The sequence below is a fragment of the Mastigoproctus giganteus genome, chromosome 2 (genome assembly GCF_048544385.1).
Source record: "Mastigoproctus giganteus isolate SK-2022 chromosome 2, ASM4854438v1, whole genome shotgun sequence".
Lineage (NCBI taxonomy): Eukaryota > Metazoa > Arthropoda > Arachnida > Uropygi > Thelyphonidae > Mastigoproctus > Mastigoproctus giganteus.
In genome coordinates this window covers 128,387,178-128,408,204 of record NC_143576.1, presented here as the reverse complement: position 1 = coordinate 128,408,204, position 21,027 = coordinate 128,387,178, and the positions used below count along the sequence as shown (strand labels likewise).

The following is a 21,027-nucleotide window of genomic DNA, read 5'->3' as shown; positions in this document are numbered from 1 at the left end:
TAATTATATATAATTAAAATTCGAAGGTTCTTATTATTATACTAGTTACGCAGCAGTAATACTACCGTGCTACAAATTTGCATTATATGTATTAGGCTATACCGTTACACTTGAAAGTTAAGTTAATTATGATATATAACAAAATTATCATGCTAACACCAACCTAAGTGATTTGAACTGTACAGCTACCTATTTACTACAATTAAAAAATTTTAATTGTGGTGGCAAGATTCGAACGATACAAAGCTTCTACACATATTCTTCAATAAGTAGTAACCTACAAAATCTCTAGCTAAATTTAAAAAAAAAATAATTAGTATGACTAGAACCATAAAGTTACTTATAGAGTACAATTTAATATGTCAATAAATTAGCAAAATTCTTAAAAAACATTTCTTGGAGCTGAAAATCCTTTGACTACATGTGGATACTCTTGTCTATCGATGACAAACAAGACCTTAATGCAGCAGAAAGAGAACATCTATGAGAGAGAGAGAGAGAGAGAGAGAGAGAGAGAGAAAGTCTGTAAGAGATGGGTCATTAATTAACCTGATTGCCCTCTTTTGAATGGAGTCTAGAAGCGTGAGAGAGGTTATACTTGGAGTGACTGGATAGGTGAAATGGGAAGGGGTTTTTTTTTTTTTTTTTTTTTTTTGGCTGATGCTGTATAAGCTTGCTTTCTTGCATCATATAGGCATATGATGCAAAGAAGTAAGCATTATACTCAACTAATGCTAATATTCAAAACATAACCCTGAAACTATAGTCTCTTCCATTTTCAGATTTTTAAAACTTTAATAAGCACAACCATCAGATGATACAATGTAAACAACCATACCTCATTACACAAAACTGTTAACAAGCATAATTTCAATGCTGCTGCCTCATGAGACTGTTTCACTCAATATGTAACTTCATGTAACAACCCCTATCACTCCCAAAATTCCTGAAGTAAGACTTTAGGAAAGTAGACAGATCAAAAGCCACTAATCTCAAATGGGTAATTAACTTCTTGGTTAGTAGATTGTTATAACATTTGACTAATAATAAGAACATATACATTGGATTTTCTTTTTACAAATTTCCTTAGTGATTGTATTGTTTTGTATTTAGTTTTTATTGTGCTAAACTGATATATTTTTGTTACAAGGAAATTTATTAAAATGGAACATTTTCACATTAAGATACATAGTAAATTGACAGGGGGATGGAAAGTGATTTCATTATACTGAACATTTTCTCTGGTGTTCATTATTGTGGCATTTTTTTTTGTATTTTACTTTATTTATTATTTTATACTGCATTCTGTGGTATTCCTCCATTGTAGCTTGGGCAGCATGATATACTACTATCTGTCACTTGTTTGACCCTCTCTGGGTTCAGTTGCCTTTGGGTTATAGGAATCTAATCTCTTGCAGAGGGAGTAGGAATCTTACATTATTCTGGGTTTTTTCAGTCCACAAAACATGCAGCTTGGCCCATGAACTTGCACACTTTCACAGAAAAACTACATATACAGATATGTAGATATCTATTGCCATGTAAATAATAATTTGAATTTTTATGGCCTGTGGGTAAGTTCTTGAGGTACATTATACATTTTGACCCTTTTTGATCAAAAGTCAGTGGGCTCTGCTTTACCATGTTAACTGCCAAAATGTTATCTGATGAAAAAAGAAAAATCTTATTTTTTTGTGAGCCATTCCTTGAGGATCAGGAGACCTAATTAAAAAGTCACTTCTGGCCATGAGATACAAGTTCTAATTTTTTTTTACTTTATTACGTTCAATTGTTGCACATAATAAAGTATATGTTTGTACTCCAGGTCAGCCACCTAGGGTTAGGAGTTTACAAGATACCACCTCAGATGTGATAACACTATTCCGTACTAGGGCAGTACTCCGTACTAGGGTAGTAGTATTCCGTACTACTACCATAAGAATATTACAGTATTTAGTAGTATCACATGGATTTTAACATGCACTGTGCTGTTGTTGTACTAGTACTTGGTTGATGTAGCACTGCACGACTCCTCAGCCGACCAGGCTGGCCGGGTGGGTAAAGTGCCTGCCTGGCAACCCAAAGGTCACGGGTTCGAATCCCGTCTTGGGCTTGGATCAGAGTACTGCAAAAACCTTGGGAGGTGCATTATGGCCACAGAAGCTGATGCGCCAACAACTAACTAAAAAAAAAAAAAAAAAAAGACTCCTCAGTTGAGTTAATATATTTCTCAACCTTTTACTGAAAAATTAAAAAATTAAAAAATGGTGTTCAATCAAGCCTAATTTTCTCTTATGTGGTTTCACATAAATGCTGGGTGAAATCGTAATTGAATTCTCCAGGCCATCTGTTTGAAACATTTCATATGATGCAGTGCCTAGTGAAAAATGTCATCTCCTAGAGTGCAGACCAACAAATAGCATGTGACAAGGCAGAAGCTCTGTGTGAGAAGTTTTATTGTTTAATGTACCTTTGTGATTGACAATAAACCAAAAAAGTAGTAACAAATGGACTTACAACTGGAGTAATGATCTTTTTATTTTTCAGATTTTCCAGTGTAAAAGTTATGCAAAAACATCCATTATTTAATTGTATTTGTATGATTTAGCTAGCATTATATAGCATTTTTTCTAATATTTAAAATAATTTTGAATTATCCCTGTAGAATATAATAAAGAAACCTGAAAAAAAAGTGATGTCACATCTTCTATTGTCACACAAATTCATGCAATTGCAGGTTAAAAATATTATTTTCAATTTCCCAAGCTAACTATTTGAAATATCCATTTGTTTTTTTTATATGAAAATCCCAAACACAAAAGGTATTAGAACCTATAGTACTAATGCCTTTTGTGTAAAAGGTATTAGTACTAAATAGGTATTATTACTAGGTATTAGTATTAAATTTCTGTTAACTGAAAACAGGAAATATGTATGAAGGGAAATTGTTCTGCAAAATGGAAGTTGAAGGAATAAATAAGGAAGAATAAAAGTTGGACAATATAAGGATGCTGACTGGTTTGGAATTGTAGAAGCCATTTCAGAAAAATAGTGCCCATGGAAGTATCTATAGAAAAGAAGTGCAGCAGAAAGAGAGCATCTATGAGACAGAGAGAGTGGAGAGACTTTGTAAGAGATGGGACATAAATTAACCTAACTGCCCTCTTTTGAATGGAGTCTAGAAGCCTGAGAGGGGTTATAGGGGCACAACCCCAAATGTAGGAACAATATTCCATAATAGGGCAGATTTGAGTATGCTATAAGAGAGTGTTAGAATGGAAGATGAGGAATGATTGAAAATAGGATGGCCGAGGAACAGTATGGCTTTAGGCCTGGCAGATTGGCAGCGGATCTAATTTTCTGCATCAGGCAACTGATGGAAAAGTGTTAAGAACACAATTAAGAATTATGGATGGCATTTTTGGATATAAAGAAAGCATTTGATGTCGTAAAGAAAGAGAAGGTGTGGGAGGTTTTGAGAAACTTGGGGATAGAGGAACATCTTGTGAAGAGAACTGAGAGAATATGTGCACCAACACAGTGAGCAAAGTAAGAACAATGATGGGATTGACAGAGAGCTTCGAAATAACATCAGCTTTGAGGCAAGGAGATGTCCTGTCACCACTGCTGTTCATAGCTGTCACGAATGATGTGCAATGTAGAGTGGTGGAACAACTGGGACAGGACCAGATGAAAGTCATGCTCTTCGCAAATGACCTCTGCACATGGGTAGAGAGCAGGAAACAAATGCAATGGTAGGTTGATATATGGGCTAGTATGGCCAATGAGTTTGGACTGGTTTTCAGTCAGGAAAAGAGTGAAGTAATGGGTCTAAAGAGAAGTGGCAAGCCTGACGGATACATTACAATGGTAGGGAAAGAGCTAAAAATGGTTAACAACTTCAAGTATCCAGGAAACACCATTACAGAGACTGTTGTGATAGACAAAGAAATAAGCAGAAGGATACAAGTGGGTGGGAATTTCTATAGGCAGACAAGAGATCTGATCTGGAACAGGAACATACCACTGAAGTATAAGAAGGCTATATTTCAGGCCTATTATGTATCAATTCTGACGTATGCATCTGAAACTTGGACTATGAGGAAAACGGATGAAAGCAGAATTCAGGGGTAAGAAATGAGATTTGTGAGGAGCATAGTCAGGAAGATAAGATGCAACAAAATCAAGAATTATGTGATTAGGGAGACAATTCAGGTTGAAAAACTCTAGAATAGGACTGAAAGGTCCCGTTTGAAATGGTTTGGACATGTCAGGAGGATGAACGAGAGGCGTTTGCCAAGAAGGTTTGATTTACAATTAAGGGACAAAAAGACCAAGGGGAGACCAATGCATGAGGCAATAAGGTGGAAGGACATGATAAAGACCGATGTCATTAAGAGAGGAGGAACTGGGGTGAAATCAACGACGGCATGGTGGCAAGGCTTCATATGTTGACCCATGGAATAGTGGAACAATGACAGATGATGATGAGGGGAGATTTGTACAAAAGAGAGAACCCAGTTTTTTAGATGCAGAAGAAGCAATATTGAGATGCTGTTCTTATGCCAAGAGATATTAGAAGTCAGGGTAATTCCTAATAGGGATATGTGATATTGTGTAGAAATCTGAGTACCATGGAAGATAAGCATAGGAACAAAAGAATCCTTTTTACAAAATATAAGACAGGACTCGGGTTTTAGAAGGAATGAAATTAACCTTTGCCTCACTGGAGAATTACCTGGAGACCAGCATTTAAAGAATTGATAGGGAATATTCGAGAAGCTGAAGCTGTTTGTTCAGTATTTCTCAAACTGGAAGGTGGAATGCAATGTGCTATCGTCAGGAAAATTATGAATAGGATTTCCAATCAATGCAAGGTCATTAATATACAATAGGAAAAGAATGGAAGAAAGAACTGAACCCTGGGGAAGACCAGCATTAGTGGAGAAGTTAGAAGACAGGAAGCGATCTAGCATCATGCACAGTGAGCAATCAGAAAGAAAACTGGATATCCAATTACAAAAAAACAGTTGTTAAACCATAAGATGAAAGACTCATTTAGAAGACCTTTATGCCAAACATGATCAGAAACCTTTGAAATGAGCAACTGCTTGAATTTCACCATTTACCATTGAATTTGTCTACAGATGAGTAACATAAGCCAGTATATCACCAGTGAATTGACACTGATGGAATCCATGTTACAATCATTGATCAGATGGAAGATTTTTAGATATTTTAGGAGTTAGTGTGTGGTTAATGGATTTCTCCATTACATTTAGAAAATGTAGATGTGCAGTGGGACAATAATTGAATTGGGGGGGGGGGGGTGTTACCTTTTTTTAGGAACTGGCTGGATATGAGCAAATTTCCAAGCAGAGGGAAAAATACCAGTAGAATAAGAAATGGTAAAAAAGTGATATAGGACAAGAGTAAGCTCTGGAGCACAGGTCTTGAGAACAAGTGGAGAAAAAAATCAGGACCTGGAACTTTCTTGGCATCAAGGCTTAAATTCTTCTGACATCCTTTTAACAGAAGACCACAAAAGGAATTGAATGGAGTGTACTGGGAATAGTAGGTGGTAGTTTACCAAGAACATTAATACAAGGGTTAGAATAAAAGCATTATGCTAGTAAATCAGCTTTGTCTTTAGCTGAGGAGGCAAAAGATGCGGGCCAAGAGATCAGAATTTTTGACCATTGTTTGGAGAAGAAGCAAGTTTTCTACTCTTACCCTGTTCAAATATGATACAATACATGGTAGGCGCCATCTCCTGCATCTCAAATCAAGTGCCATATGGCACAACTGCAATGTCTCACAGTAGTTTGTATTGAATGATGTTTATGCTGTAGCTCCTTTAAATTGTAAATTGATAATTGTGAATCTTCAACCAACACTCAGTTCTACCTGTGCACATACCATTATAAACAGTTCTTCAAACTTTTTGGCTTTCAGGTGTCATCATTGCAAATTCATGATTAATGATAACTGGCTATTGAAGAAGCCATCCAGCATTATCTTACCTTTTTACTGGAGTGCATGAACAAATGTCTAACTCTTAAGATCTTAAAGGTGTTGTCTCACTCTATTACTAATAACTCTATTGAAGTGATCTGGGTCTACATCAGTTCTGTTGATATCATTGCCTCTGATGGACATATTCTTCCTGATAGTAGTCTACAAGATTTTCTAGAACCAAGTGACTATACATGCAATGCATTTTTGCCAAGAATAATGACATAGCAACTGCCATGATTTTAAAATCCTAATGATCTTGACAGGTTCATCAATAATTTTTGTCCGCATTCATGTTTATGACCTCCAAAATGCAAACATTTATGAGAAGCTACCAACCTACTAATATAAAGATCAACTTCCAACACTTGCTATCCTGTCTTGAAGCACCAAAGTCAAGATACCAGTGATATACACACACATGTATGCATTATTGAAACAAATTCATTGCCATAAGTTTTTATTTGATCATGTCTTGTGTTTTTTTCTGTAAAATTTTTCTGTAGCCACACACACATGTACAACTTAATGGTTACTTGTTGCTCAAAATTCATATCTTTTTACATGAGTGTGAATACAGTTGAATTATAATAAATGCAGTCAGATTTAAACCTTAACTGACTTCCTGTTGCAGAATGCATTCACACAGGACGTATATTCATATCTATAGATGGTGACACAAATTTGCAGGTGTGTTATATACTGGGTGCAGCAGAATCATAATTAAGTTTGATGGTTGCAGCTCAGTCACTTTTGCATGAATAAAACAGAAATAAAATTAAGCATAGGTTTGAATTTACTTTCTAGAACTACTTAGTGTTAGTTTCCTTTAATATTGATTTAAGTTTTTTTTTTAGCTGAATAATTTTCAAATATTAATCAAAACAATTTTAGGGACTTAAGGAGTATTGTGCATTAATTGATAGTTCCTCTTCATTTCGTGCTTATCGACAAGCTCTAGCAGAAACAGAACCACCTTGTATTCCTTATATGTGAGTATATATTGTAAAGATTTTTTACTCCTTTTTTCATATTGTTATATTGAAAGCAGTTCAAAAAGTTTGTAAAATGACCTATTCAGACAATCATGAAAATTTTGTATGTAGGAACTTTCATTATTTAATTATACATTATTGTTTGGTCATCAAAGAGGCACCTAGAATCTGTATTCACGATCTACGTTCAGTATTTCTCAACTTCTTTTAGATATAGACTATTTTTATATTTTGCAGTCAAAGCCATAAACTACCAAAAAAAAAAAAAAATCAATCTGTGGATACAATTTATGAATAACTATTTTTTAAAAATAAGAATATGCATTCATTCTTAACATATGTAGTATATGTTAGGTTGTTATAGGTATTCCTGTATTTTACACCTGATGGGAATCCTTATGCTGCCACCTCCTTAACAAGTTCGTTGATTTTTGGATTCAAGGCTGTCGAAGATAACCTCGTTGTCGATTGTATTTATAAGCAATTCCTATGCTTAGTTTTGGCTGTGAAGTCAAAGACCTGATTCAAATAAATATTTAGAACTGCATGATAGGATAATCCTAACTCTGCAGAGTGGCACCCCAATTGTAACAAAACCAGTAGCAGAGAACCTGACATGTGACCACTTCCTTTTTAATTTATGGCAAAAGTTTTTTGAGTTGTCTTTGGAGTATACTAATATTCATCTTTCATAATTGATTGCAATACTTACTGTAGGTATTTTTTTAGTTTAAATAAAAATTGAATATAGGGGAATAAAAATATATATACAGGGAATCCTTGTTATCCAAAGAAAATTGGTTCCAGCAAATTCCACTTAAAATGGGGACCAATTTTCGTAATGTTTATTATTTAAATAAAACTAAATGCGACTAGGCATAATGTTTTAAGAGTTTAAGATTCTATATCTATATAATATCCGTGTAGAAACACCATAGACAACTCTTAAAGAACAACTATGATAGTAGTGTGAAAACAATTATCTCATATTGTGCTCATCCTTAACGAGTTGCCCACGTATTGCACTACCTTGAATAAGTAAAAAAGAGAAGACTACTGTTACTTATTCTCGGTGGGCACCACCACCCAGATGCCACCGTTTCAAAGCTAGTTGGCTTTTCATCGGTGGGTGGGCAGGTACCCTGTATTGCAAGTGAAGCGTTACTTATTCAAGGTAGTGCAACACATGGGCAACTCGCTGTGAAGGATGAGTAGATATGGTGTATCTACACCGATATTATACATTAATGTTTATTATGTACTTATACATAGTGGCGCCTCAGTAGCCAGGTGGGCAGGAACATCAGCGCATAGCACACGCTTCTTGATTAGACCGGGGTTCGAGCCCATGACCACCAAATATGGAGGATGCGGAAAGGTTAGGGAATGACCACCGCATATTCCCGGAGCAATAGGGCCTTAATTGCTAATGCTCCTAAAAACCAAATAACAACAACTTTTATATAGTAAAAAATGGATGAAGGAACTGAAAAATGAGAAAATTATTTTATTATAATATGTTACACAGTATAAGGTTAAGTAACCTTTATTGAAGTTATACTATTTTTCAGTTGTATGAATAAAGAATGAATCCAGAGTTGTTTGTGGGGTGTTTTTTTTTTTTTTTTTGGTCATATTTTTTCAGATAATTGTGTCATAACACTTAGTTATGTCTTTGACTTCACGCTTAACATCTGTTGCACGAACATGAAGAAGATCGTTCTCACAAAAAGTATTATCTCACAAAAACACAAAAAACGGAGGATGCAGAAAGGTCGGGGAATGACCACTGCATATCCTCGGAGCAATATGGCCTTAGTTGCTAATGCTCCTAAAAACCAAATAACAACTCAACAACTTGTACATAGTAAAAAATGGATGAAGGAACTGAAAAATGAGAAAATTATTTTTTTATAATATGTTACATAATGTAAGGTTAAGTAATGTTTATTAAAGTTATACTATTTTTCAGTTGTATGAATAAAGAATGAATCCAGAGTTGTTCGTGGTTTTTTTTTTTTTTTTTTTTCACGCTTTAACATTTGTTGCACTAACATGAAGAAGATCATTCTCACAAAAAATATTCAAGTGTTTGGTCAATTTTCTCAAAAAAGCTTTAATTCTTCAATTTTCAGATCGTTGTAACTGCGGGGACTCAGATAATGAATACTCTGATACCAGGGTCCCCCTGTATATATATATATGTATATATATATATATATATATATATATACAGGGGGACCTATTCATTATATATATAATGAATTTTTCTATTTGTAAAATAATAAGAGGAGTTTACCTCAGTATAGTACGTAGTACACTTCCGTATGATACTCTCGAGAAATTAAAACGAAAAAATCAAAAAACTTACATTAGAGTAAAAAAAAATATTAAAAACCAATTTAACACAATTAAAAAGAATTCTTTCTAACGAAAATATTCAAAATTATTTTCCTTCCTGAAGCTGACAATGCTTTTTGACCGTATGTCATGATCACAGGAATGAAAATTACCAAATAGGGTTGAACATGAAACTTAAATAGTGATTATTTGTCTTCCCGCATGCGCATAAAGGTCCACGCATCAGAGATCAAATATGGCCGACGAACATTAACAGAATTCTTGTGTAATTTAATTTCTACGGTTTCTGCAATTAATAGTCGCGTATAATTACATTGGACATTAAGTATTTTGGCCTCGTTAAATAAAGTGTTTTTCGTTAATGGCATGAAAGGCTAATTCTGACGCTGCTGAACGAGAAGCACGAACTGAGGCTTCATGTTGATTTACATGAATATTCAGAAAAAAATGCGTCGAACCTTGGTAAGACGAGTTGCAATCACCATAAGAAATGTTGTATACCAGGTCATTAATTTGTGTTGCGAAAGCAGAAAGAACTGAGCGATTGTTCAGTATAGTGTGTAATTTCCATATTGGCCTGGCCGCAATTTTAAATTCGGTATCTTTAAAGAATCTAAGCTGTTTGTGCCACTGCTCAACATATGGGACAGAAATAAAGTATTTTTTGATATTACTATTGTTGGTTGGTGTAGTATTTTGTATCCTATCCCTAGCCTGTACCCTAATCCGGTTTATGTATTACTGAGTAATATATTACTGAGCCCAAAGCAGATTCCGTCATTGAATATTTATAGGCATTTAGAAATTGATTAAAGATAATAGATCTTTTGTAGGTGAATGGGTGATAGCTATTATAATATAGAAGCATACTGGTGTTTGTAGGTTTTCGATAGATGCTAAATTGGATCTTATTCGAGTCCCGAGTAAGCATGAAATTTAGAAAGTTTAACGACTTTATATTCGTATCCTCCCTTTCCAATGTAAATTTGAGCCTAGAATGAATATTATTAAATGAATGTAAAAATGTCTTGGATAGTACTACTATCAGTAATAACTAGAACATCCAAAAATTTGTTTGTATACATTGTCACAATAAACCGGATTAGGATACAATGTAGTACGTTGAACACTTCCGTATGATACTCTCCAGAAATTTATCTGTCCCATATGTTGGGACATGTTGGGATAAAACAACATGAAGCCTCAGTTCGTTCTTCTCGTTCAGCAGCGTCAGAATTAGCCTTTCATGCCATTAACAAAAAACATACTTTTTTATTTAACAAGGCCAAAATACTTAAGGTCCAACGTAATTATCATGTTCAACCATTTTCAGTAATTCTCATTCCTGTGATCACGACATATGGTCGAAAAGCATTGTCAGCTTCAGGAAGGAAAATTGTTTTGAATATTTTCGTTAGATTCTTTATAATATTTTAATTGTGTTAAATTGGTTTTTAATTATATTTTAATTATTTGTTACTCTAATATAAGTTTTTCAATTTTTTTTTTCGTTTTAATTTCTGGAGTATCATATGGAAGTGTTCTACATACTATATTGAGGTAAACTCCTCTTTATTATTTTACAAATATTAACATCAGCGTAGAACATATTGAGCATTACAGCTCTGATTCATATTATCTAATGAATTTTTCTAAAAATATTTAAAAAAAAAAAACATGTGCATCCATAAAATATTAATATGAAGCAAAACTGTTAGGTTCTTGCATTTTCTAGTTTCAAAACCATTAAACATGCACATTTCAAACCTGCATACATGCATATATTTTTTATTTTGTGTAAAAATATTTTTTTTAAAAAAATTATTATATATCTATATATATATATATATATATAGTATGAACCAGAACTGTAATGCTCAATACGTTCTACGTTGACATCAATATTTGTAAATTAATCAGAGAAGTTTACCTCAATATAGTACGTAGAATACTTCCATATGATACTCTCCAGAAATTAAAACTCAATTTAACACAATTAAAAATAGGAAAATTAATTAAAAGAATTTTAATGAAAAAATTGCTAAACAATTTTCCTTCCTGAAGCTGACAACGCTTTTCGACCGTCATGTTGTGTGATCACAGGAATGAAAATTACTGAATAGGGTTGCGCATGAAACTGAAATAGGAATTATTTAGTCTTCACGCACGCCGTTAACAAAAAACATTTTTTTTGTTAACGTATGTTATCCTATCCTTACTTTAACATTTTGTTAAAGTAAGGATAGGATACAAAATACTACACCAACCAACAATAGTAATATCAAAAAATACTTTATTTCTGTCCCATATGTTGAACAGTGGCGCAAACAGCTTAACAAATTCTTTAAAGATACCGAATTTAAAATTGTGGCCAGGCCAATACGGAAATTACACACTATACTGAACAATTGCTCAGTCTTTTCCTCGTTCGCAACTCAAATTAATGACCTTGTATACAACATTTCTTGCGGTGATTTCAACTCATCTGATCAGGATTCTATGCAGTTTCCTCTGAATTTGCATGTTAATCAACATGCAGCCTCAGTTCGTGCTTCTCATTCAGCAGCATCAGAATTAGCCTTTCACGCCATTAACGAAAAATATACTTTTTAATTTAAAAAGGCCAAAATACAGTGTCCAACGTAATTATACGTGACTATTAATTGCAGAAACCGTAGAAATTAAATTACACAAATTCTGTTAATGTTCGTTGGCCATACCTGATCTCCAATTTGTGGGCTTTTACGCGCATGCGCGAAGACTAATAATCCCTATTTAAGTTTCATGCGCAACCCTATTCTGTAATTTTCATTCCTGTGATCGAGACATATGGTCAAAAAGCGTTGTCAGCTTCAGGAAGGAAAATCAATTTGCAATTTTTTCGTTAAAATTCTTTTAATTAATTTTCCTATTTTTAATTGCATTAAACTGATTTTTAATTATGTTAAATTGAGTTTTATTGGGTTAAATTCTTTTTTAATTATTTGTTACTCTAATGTAAGTTTTATGATTTTTTCATTTTAATTACTGGAGAGTATCATATGGAAGTGTTCTACGTACTATATTGAGGTAAACTTCTTTGATTATTTTACAAAAGTATACTATATATACGCGAGGGGTTTCCGAAAAGGAAAGTAACACATTTTTTCTCTCGATGACATTTAATAATACGAAGTTGAAATTACACACCAAGAAATAAGTGAAAATGCACTACTTCTCCACAAAGTCTCAAGTTTTATTGAAGCACTTGTGGAAACGATGGATAGTTTATCAATTCCAGTACTGAAGAAGTCTGTGCCCACACCCAGTAGCCAACATCGCACCACCTGATGAAATGCTTTCCTCAAAAGTGTTTTTTCAGTGTGCCGAACAAATGGACGTCTGAAGGTGCTAAGTCTGGGCTTTAGGGGAGATGTGACAGAGTTTCCCAACAATTACAACACAACCACTCACGAGTGGTGTGTGGAGTTGCATTGTCGTGCAACAAAATCACACCACTTATCAGGAGTCCTGGTCATTTGCGTCAAATGTTGGCTTCCAGTTTTTCCAACATTGCACAGTCAAGTTGTGCATTGATTGTTCCTCCATTCAGTAAGAAATCCACCAACAAGAACGCCTTGGTTATCCCAGAACACGGTGGCCACGACTTTTTGGACACTGCGAACAGTTTCGAATTTTTTGTGTACAAATTGTGGATGTTTCCAGGTCATGGAGTCTTATTTGCTCTCCAGGGTAAAGTGACGAACTTACGTTTCATTGCTGTAATCGCAACAGGTTCTCCAGACACACCCCATGCGTTTTGCTTTGTCCTCTGACAATTGTTGGGGCACCCAGCGGCAGCATACCTTTGAAAAGCCAAAGACATCATGAACAATTTTGTGAACAGTCGACTTACTCATATTTACTATTTGTGCAATTTCACACAGTTTCACTCGCCTGTTTTCAAGAATGATGTCCTCAATGCGCAAAGTGTTGTCTTCTGTCTTGCTCGATGAAGGCTTGTCCACCCGACGTTGATCTTCAATGTCAACGTGGCCCGCTTTAAATTCATTGCACCAAAAACACACCACCTGCTTCTTTGTCATCACCTTTTCACCATACACGGCAACCAATTCATGGTGAATGTCACTTGGTGAAGACCCTTACAAAAAGCGAATAACTTCACAAACACCTGTTTTGGGCTGCCTCTGTAGCCAGGTGGGCAGGAGCAGCAGTGCATTGCACACGCTTCTTGATTAGACCAAGGTTTGAGCCCGTGACCACCAAATACGGAGGATGCAGAAAGGTCAAGAAATGACCACCGCATATCCCTGGAGCAATATGGCCTTAGTTGCTAATGCTCCTTAAAACCAAATAACAACAACAATCTGCTGTGAGGTGACAGTATTGCAAAACTGCACTGGCGGTCTTTTTAAATGTTATTAATGGGTCTATCTATCCACCGCATTTCATCTCATTCCCTTTCACCATTATTAATAAAAAAAAAAATGTGTTACCTTACTTTTCGGAAACCCCTCGTATATTAGATACCATTCTTCATTTCAAATTTGTTATGCCATTTAGCACACGAAATATGAATGTTACTAACTCTCTGTTTCAAATGAATATCATCTTCTGTGTTTTAATAATAACAAATGCATTATTTTTTAAAAAATATCTTGTGGATGGATTACATTAATAGGTCACATGGGAGAGTTGTATAAATAACTTGAATTATAAACAAACACATAATCCAAGCTTCATATTGTCAGCAGCATTTGGATTCCCACTTTTTACTACAAGCAAAAAAGAACAAACTTGGTGGCACAGGACCAAATAGGTTCTCTCATAGAATAATTCTGAGGAAACATGAAAAAAAAAAGTACAAAAACCATACTAAGTAAAAAATTTGTGTATATTTAGGAATGTGTGGAAAATCACAGATTTTTATCTTCAGCCAACAGGTAGTAGTAGTAGTCGCATGTGATGCAAAAAAGCAAGTGATGAACTTATGCAGCATCAGACAAAAAAAAAAAATTACAAAACAGTTCCTCCTTAAATTTATTTAACCTATCAACTTCCACGACAGATGGAAGTTTGTTCCAGCAATTAACCACCTGCAGGCTAAAGGCAAATTTCTGAACATCTGTCTTTCCTCAATTTGAATTTATGCCCCCTTAGGTTTGTAATCTGAACAAGTGGAAGAATCCCATCAGAATTCAGCGTGCTCAACCCATTCGAGGCCTTATACACCTCAATCAGATCACTGCGCAGGTGCCTAGTTTCCAGCCACTGCAATTTGCAGAACTTAATTCTCTCTTGGTAAGAGGATCCCTTCATTCCCCTCACCAATCTTGTTGCTCTTCTCTGTACACGCACAAGCAAATCTACATCCTTCCTAAAATGAGGCCTCCAGACCTGTACGCAGTACTCAAGGCATCGCCTGACCATTGCCTTATACAGAGGGACAATCACCTCCTTTTCCCCGCTAGCAAAATTTCTGTATATCATTGACAAATCCCCATGACCTGCCCAGGCAGCCTGTCTGCATTGCTCAGAAAACTTCTTATCTGACTGCACAATTACTCCCAAGTCTTTCATTTTCTACCACCTTAATTGTAGTACCACACGGTTGGTATGTTTCTCTGGAGTTACTTTCTACCCATATGCATGTACTTTGCATTTGTCAAGGTTAAATTTCAGTTGCCCCTTCTTAGCCCATCTGCCCAAATTTTCTAGATCCTGTTGCAGTAGCACATTGCTATTACTATCATTAACAACCCTGCCACCTTTGTATCATCTGCAAACTTCAACACTAAGCCTAATATATACTTTCATCAACATCATTCATAAATAGACAAAACAACAGTGGACCCAACATCGAACCCTGTGGGACTCCACTAATAACATTAGTCCATGAAGAGCAGCACCCATTGATTACCACCCTCTGTCTTCTCCCACTCAACGATCCTTTTATCCATTGTAGCAACTTACCCTTAATACCATTCTGCTCCAATTTGTACAGTAGTCTTCCATGCGCAAGTGTCAAAAGCATTCCTGAAATCCAAGTATATGATATCAAAATTATTTTTTGCATCCAGTTCTTTTGTAACCACTCATAATATCCAATCAAATTTGTCAGACAAGACTTTCCCTTAACAAACCCATGCTGTGTCTGAATTATTGCTGCAGTCTTGTCTAGATGATCCTGCAAATGCATCTTTAACCAGTGACTCCATTATTTTACCAGGAACAGAAGTTAAACTAACTGGTCTGTAATTACCGTTTCACCTTTCGATTCCCCTTTGTGAATTGGGATACATTTGCACATCTCCAGTCCGTGGGGAACCTACCCTGTGTCCAAGAATGCTCTCATAATTATGGCTAAGGTTTTGCTTACTTCCTTTGCCGCCTCCTTTAATATAACTGGATAGATCCCATCCACCCCAGGTGCCTTTCTTATGTTTAACTTTAACAATTTCTCCTCCACTTTGCTCTCGGTTATTACAAAATCATTAAGCACTCTGCTACAATTTGATAACCTTCTGGCATTTTCAAACCTTAATAATTCCCTATGTGTCAATGTAGATGCAAAATACTCATTCAGTTTGTTTGCTATTTGAGCAGGATGATCAACAGTTGAACCATCGATATCAAGTGGACCAATCAGATTCATCCCTTTCCTTTTAGAGTTTATATAAGTAAAGAAATCTTTGCCGTTTTTCTTAGCATCCTTTGCCAAAGATTTCTCGTAATCTGCCCTCATCTGCCTAACCTTTGTGATTTGATTACAGACAAGCCTATATCTGCCGTAGGCTTCTGTGTCACCTGATAATTTATATGCATCCCATGCATTTTTCTTCTCTGCCACAAGTGTCATTAGTTCACTTGACAACTATTTAGGCCTAAACCTTGAACAATATTTCTTAATAGGTATGAAACTTTTAGTAGCTTCCACGATTAATTCCTTGAATGCTTCCCACTTAGAATTTGCTGTTGGTAACATCATCAGTTGATCCCACTGTACAGAATTTAAAAACTGTCTGAGACCACTGTACTCACCTTAACAGAAGAAAAACCCTTTCGTTTTCCTTTATCCCTGATGGTAATTATATCTTTAAGTAAATCCCACATCAGTACACTGTGATCACTGTCACCTAGTGGTTACTTTATCTGCAAATTCTTAATACATGAATGATCACTGCTGATAACCATATCAAGAGTATTATCCTCTCTATTTGCCTCTTGAACATGCTGCTGCAGAAAACAATCATCCAATAAATCCACAAAAGTCTTACTAGTGTGTAAGTGAACAACCCACAAGTTCCAGTCAATATCCAGGAAGTTAAAATCTCCCATTATAAGACATTCTGATTTACTAGCCCACTCTGTTTCTCTGTACAATTGTTCATTGTACTCATTCGAGTCATTAGGCTTATAACACACTCCTACTCTTATTTTTGCTTTCGCAGTGCTTATATCACACCAAATTGACTCAAGAATACACTGTTCATCTATATCAACTGGATGCCCTTCTTTTTATTTTGTTTTTCTTATTTAACAGCATAACACTTCCTTCCTTCCTTCCTATCCTGTCTATCCTTTCTATACACATTGAACTCCCCAAATTGCAATTCTTCATTCTTAATATCTATGTGACACCATGTCTCTGATTTTCCAACCCACCTAACACTGCTTCGATAGCATCAGCAAATATTTTCTATTTAAGTGTAACCCATCCCTGTAGAAGCAGTCTCTCCTGTTAACAAGCAAAGACCATGCTGAAAAAATTCTACCCCTTGAGCCTTGCACATTCCCTCCAGGGCCGAATTGATTGACAAGGCTCTCATCATGTACTCCCTCCTATCGTGTCTGGGCAGAATTGAAGATGCTTTAAAATTTAACCCTAACTCACGACTTTTTTGCAACATTGACCTGTACTTGTTAAGTAAATCTACAGATCTCCTACTCTTAATGTCATTGGTGCCAATGTGTCCAACAATATCACCCTTTGTTCCCTTATAAGATGATATATGCTTCACAATGTCATCAACTTTTGCCCCCCCAGACATACCCTGGTCCTATTCCATCTATCCATTTTACACAATATATATTCCCCGTCTCCCTGACAATACAATAACTAACTCCTGTGGGACCAGTGCATTCTGCCTTGGAGATTGCCGCTGTGTTGCCTGATGCCCAGGAGTGAGCACTGGCATTGAGTTGGGCAGCTGAGAGCTTGATGGGCCCCTCATTAATTTCTTCGAGGGCATCTACCCTACACCTCAAGCTCTCATAGACACCCATTAGAATGCTGAGTTGACATCTAATTTCTAGACACTCTCTGCACCTGGCACACACAAAGACATCCTTCTTGGCTAGAGCATGTTCTGTTCCAGAGAGTTCGGCAAACATTTCACAAGCTGCACATTTTTTTAGGCTGTGATGCGTGGTGCGTCGGAGAATCCCCCCCCCCCTGTTCTCCCACGAGTTACAGTACTCCTGCCACTTTGTGCCCGTTGCTTTGCTGCTCTAGTCTGGGGCATGATGTTTTAAATTAATGAGATCAATAAATTTAATTAATTAATTGTCAATACTACGCTATCTAATAGAATCCTAAATGCAGTTATGCGTATTACACTATATATTTCGGTAGTGCAGGCTTGTTATTTTCCCTTTAACCCTGCAGTGGTTGAGCCCACCATGTGTTATTTTTTAAAAAATTTGTATAACACCATGTCAATTAAAAGTTGATGAAGAGAAGTTCTTGAGTATAGGTCAGAGTTGCAGGAAAATACTAGTTGAATTTCTCTTAAATAGTTACATATGAGATTTTATACAAGTGAATATTTATTAGCATTAGCATTAGTAGAGGCATTTGATGCAAGAAAGCAAGCTTATGCAGCATCAGCCAAAAAAAAAAAAAAAAAAGTAACATAAATAAATAAAAATAACCACTTCCACTTCACCCCTCTGTTCGTTCGAAATACCTGTCCAGCTGAGCCTTAAACTTATTTAGGCTATCAACTTCCACGACAAGGGATGGAAGTCTGTTCCACCCACCAACCACCCGCTGGCTAAAGGCAAATTTCCGCACATCTATCCTACATCTGTCTTTCCTCAATTTGAATTTATGCCCTCTCAGGTGATTATTCTGAGCAAGAGGAAGAATCCCATCAGCACTGAGCATGCTCAAACCATTCAAGGCTTTGTACACCTCTATCAGATCACCTCGCTGGTGCCTGGTTTCCAGACACTGTAATTCGCAAAACTTAAGCCTTTCTTCGTAAGAGCACCCCTTTGTCGCATTCACCAATCTAGTTGCCCTTCTCTGTACTTGTTCCAGCAGCTCTACATCCTTCTTGAAATGAGGCCTCCAGGCCTGTATACAGTACTCTAGGTGTGACCTGACCATTGCCTTATACAAGGGAATAATCACCTCCTTATCCCTGCTAGAAAAATTCCTATATATCATTGACAATACACCATGAGCTACTCTTGCAGCCCGTCTGCACTGCTCAGAGAACTTCATATCTGCCTGCACAACCACCCCCCAGGTCCCTTTCATTCTCTACCACTGTCAGTGTAGTACCACAGAGTTGATACGTTGCTCTGGGGTTGCTGTTTCCCATATGTAGTACTTTACATTCGTCAATGTTAAACTTCATTTGCCACCTCGAAGCCCATCTGCTCAACCTTTCCAAATCCTGTTGCAGCAGCATAGTGTCAGTAGTGTCCTTGACAACCCTGCCAACCTTCGTATCGTCTGCAAACTTGGACATTAAGCCTGATATACCATCATCAATATCATTTATAAATACAGAAAACAATAAAGGACCCAATACTGAACCCTGAGGGATTCCACTAATAACATTAGTCCACGATGAGCAGTGTCCATTGATTACCACTCTCTGTCTTCTCCCCCTCAACCACCCCTTTATCCATAGCAGCAATTTGCCTCCAATGCCACACTGCTCCAATTTGTGCAGCAGTCTTCCATGTGCAACAGTATCAAAAGCCTTTCTAAGATCCAAGTATATAATATCAAAGTTATTCCCTGCATCCAGTTCTTTTGTGACTGCATCATAGTATCCAATCAAATTGGTCAGGCAAGACTTACCCTTAACAAAACCATGCTGTGTCCTAGCTATAACTGAAGTCTTGTCTAGATGATCCTGCAGTGCTTCTTTCACCAGTGCCTCCATTAATTGAGGCACTGGTGAAAAACTCCATTTGAATCACATTTTGCACTTGTGAATCAAATATCATATATTTGGATCTTAGAAAGGCCTTTGATACTGTTGCACATGGAAGACTGCTGCACAAATTGGAGCAGTATGGCATTGGAGGCAAATTGCTGCTATGGATAAATGGATGGTTGAGGGGGAGAAGACAGAGAGTGGTAATAAGAGGACACTGCTCATCGTGGACTAATGTTATTAGTGGAGTCCCTCAGAGTTCAGTGTTGGGTCCATTGTTGTTTTCTGAATTTATAAATGATATTGATGATGGTATATCAAGCTTAATATCCAAGTTTGCAGACAATACAAGGTTGGCAGGGTTGTTAAGGACACTACTGACAGTATGCTGCTGCAGCAGGATCTGGAAAGGTTAAGAAGATGGGCTGAGAGGTGGCAAATGAAGTTTAACATTGACAAATGTAAAGTACTACTTATGGGAAACAGTAACCCCAGAGTATTAGCATTTAGCATTAGCATTAATGCTAATGCTAATGCTAATGACCACCAAATACAGAGGAGTTTTTACCACCAAATACGGAGGAGTTATGTATTAAAATTCTCATTTATAGCTTCCCAGAAAGTAGGAAACATGTCAAAACTGCATTTGTTCATTCTTTTAGCTCTCATTGATCCGATAGTCCTAGTTTATTTTTAAAAGCTCAGTTTTGTCATAATATTGAAAATTTCTTTCTTTAAGACCTTACAGACTTAAACTGAGATAATTTAAAAGGTGAAAAATGCCTGATAAATATGCAGTTTGCAAAGCAATCAATATTTTGGAAATTGGCAATCAGTTCAGAATTTTTATTTGTCAAAAATACATTAACTTTTTCTCTAAGCTGCCTAATTTCTATGCTGGAGAATCTGCCTATAATAACCCATTTCTTCCCACAGCAAATAACCAAGAGGTACATTGCTTTTTATACAATTTATGATTTTTACTGATTTTTGTTAAAATTTTATTTCACAAAGAATTTTTCTTTTTACCTAATATTTCTCTGTGGGTAACAAAAACTTTCTTGTAAACTCTTTCCAGCCTCATTTTTAAAACAAGCCAAGGCAGCAGCTCCAGTCATGCATACACCAGTACAATTTTTCCACAATAAGCTTTTTGCAAAAAATGTACTTGATAGTATAAAATATATCATTCCTGGATCCATTAACAGGAAATTCATAGTAGCTTTTGAAATCTTCACCATGTTTTATGCTATTAAATCAGTGTATCTAACATAACATTAACAGAGTATTGCCACTTGACAATACTTGACATAACATTAGTATTGTCACTTGACCCATTTACATTAAGAAAAAAAAATCATTTGACATTTAAGTTTCAAAATTAAGATTTTCTGTTAAGACAATAGGTAATCAAAAGTGCTTTCAGCTGTAAAATTAGTGAGTTTCAAAATTAGCATTAGTAAAGGCACATGATGCAA

General features: G+C 36.0%; 1 protein-coding gene across 3 annotated transcripts in view; it reads left to right on the top strand.

Moving 5' to 3' along the window:
- The window catches only part of C3G (C3G guanyl-nucleotide exchange factor), a 410,407-nt gene that overhangs the window by 374,355 nt on the left and 15,025 nt on the right, over window positions 1–21,027 (top strand). For 2 of the 3 annotated variants that reach the window (XM_090368667.1, XM_090368668.1), the window contains exon 17: window positions 6,910–7,007. In XM_090368667.1, coding sequence (XP_090224793.1) covers window positions 6,910–7,007 — 98 coding nt within the window. Of the gene's footprint in view, window positions 1–6,909; window positions 7,008–21,027 lie in introns of those variants that run through there. The other variant, XM_090368669.1, reaches the window with a different exon arrangement.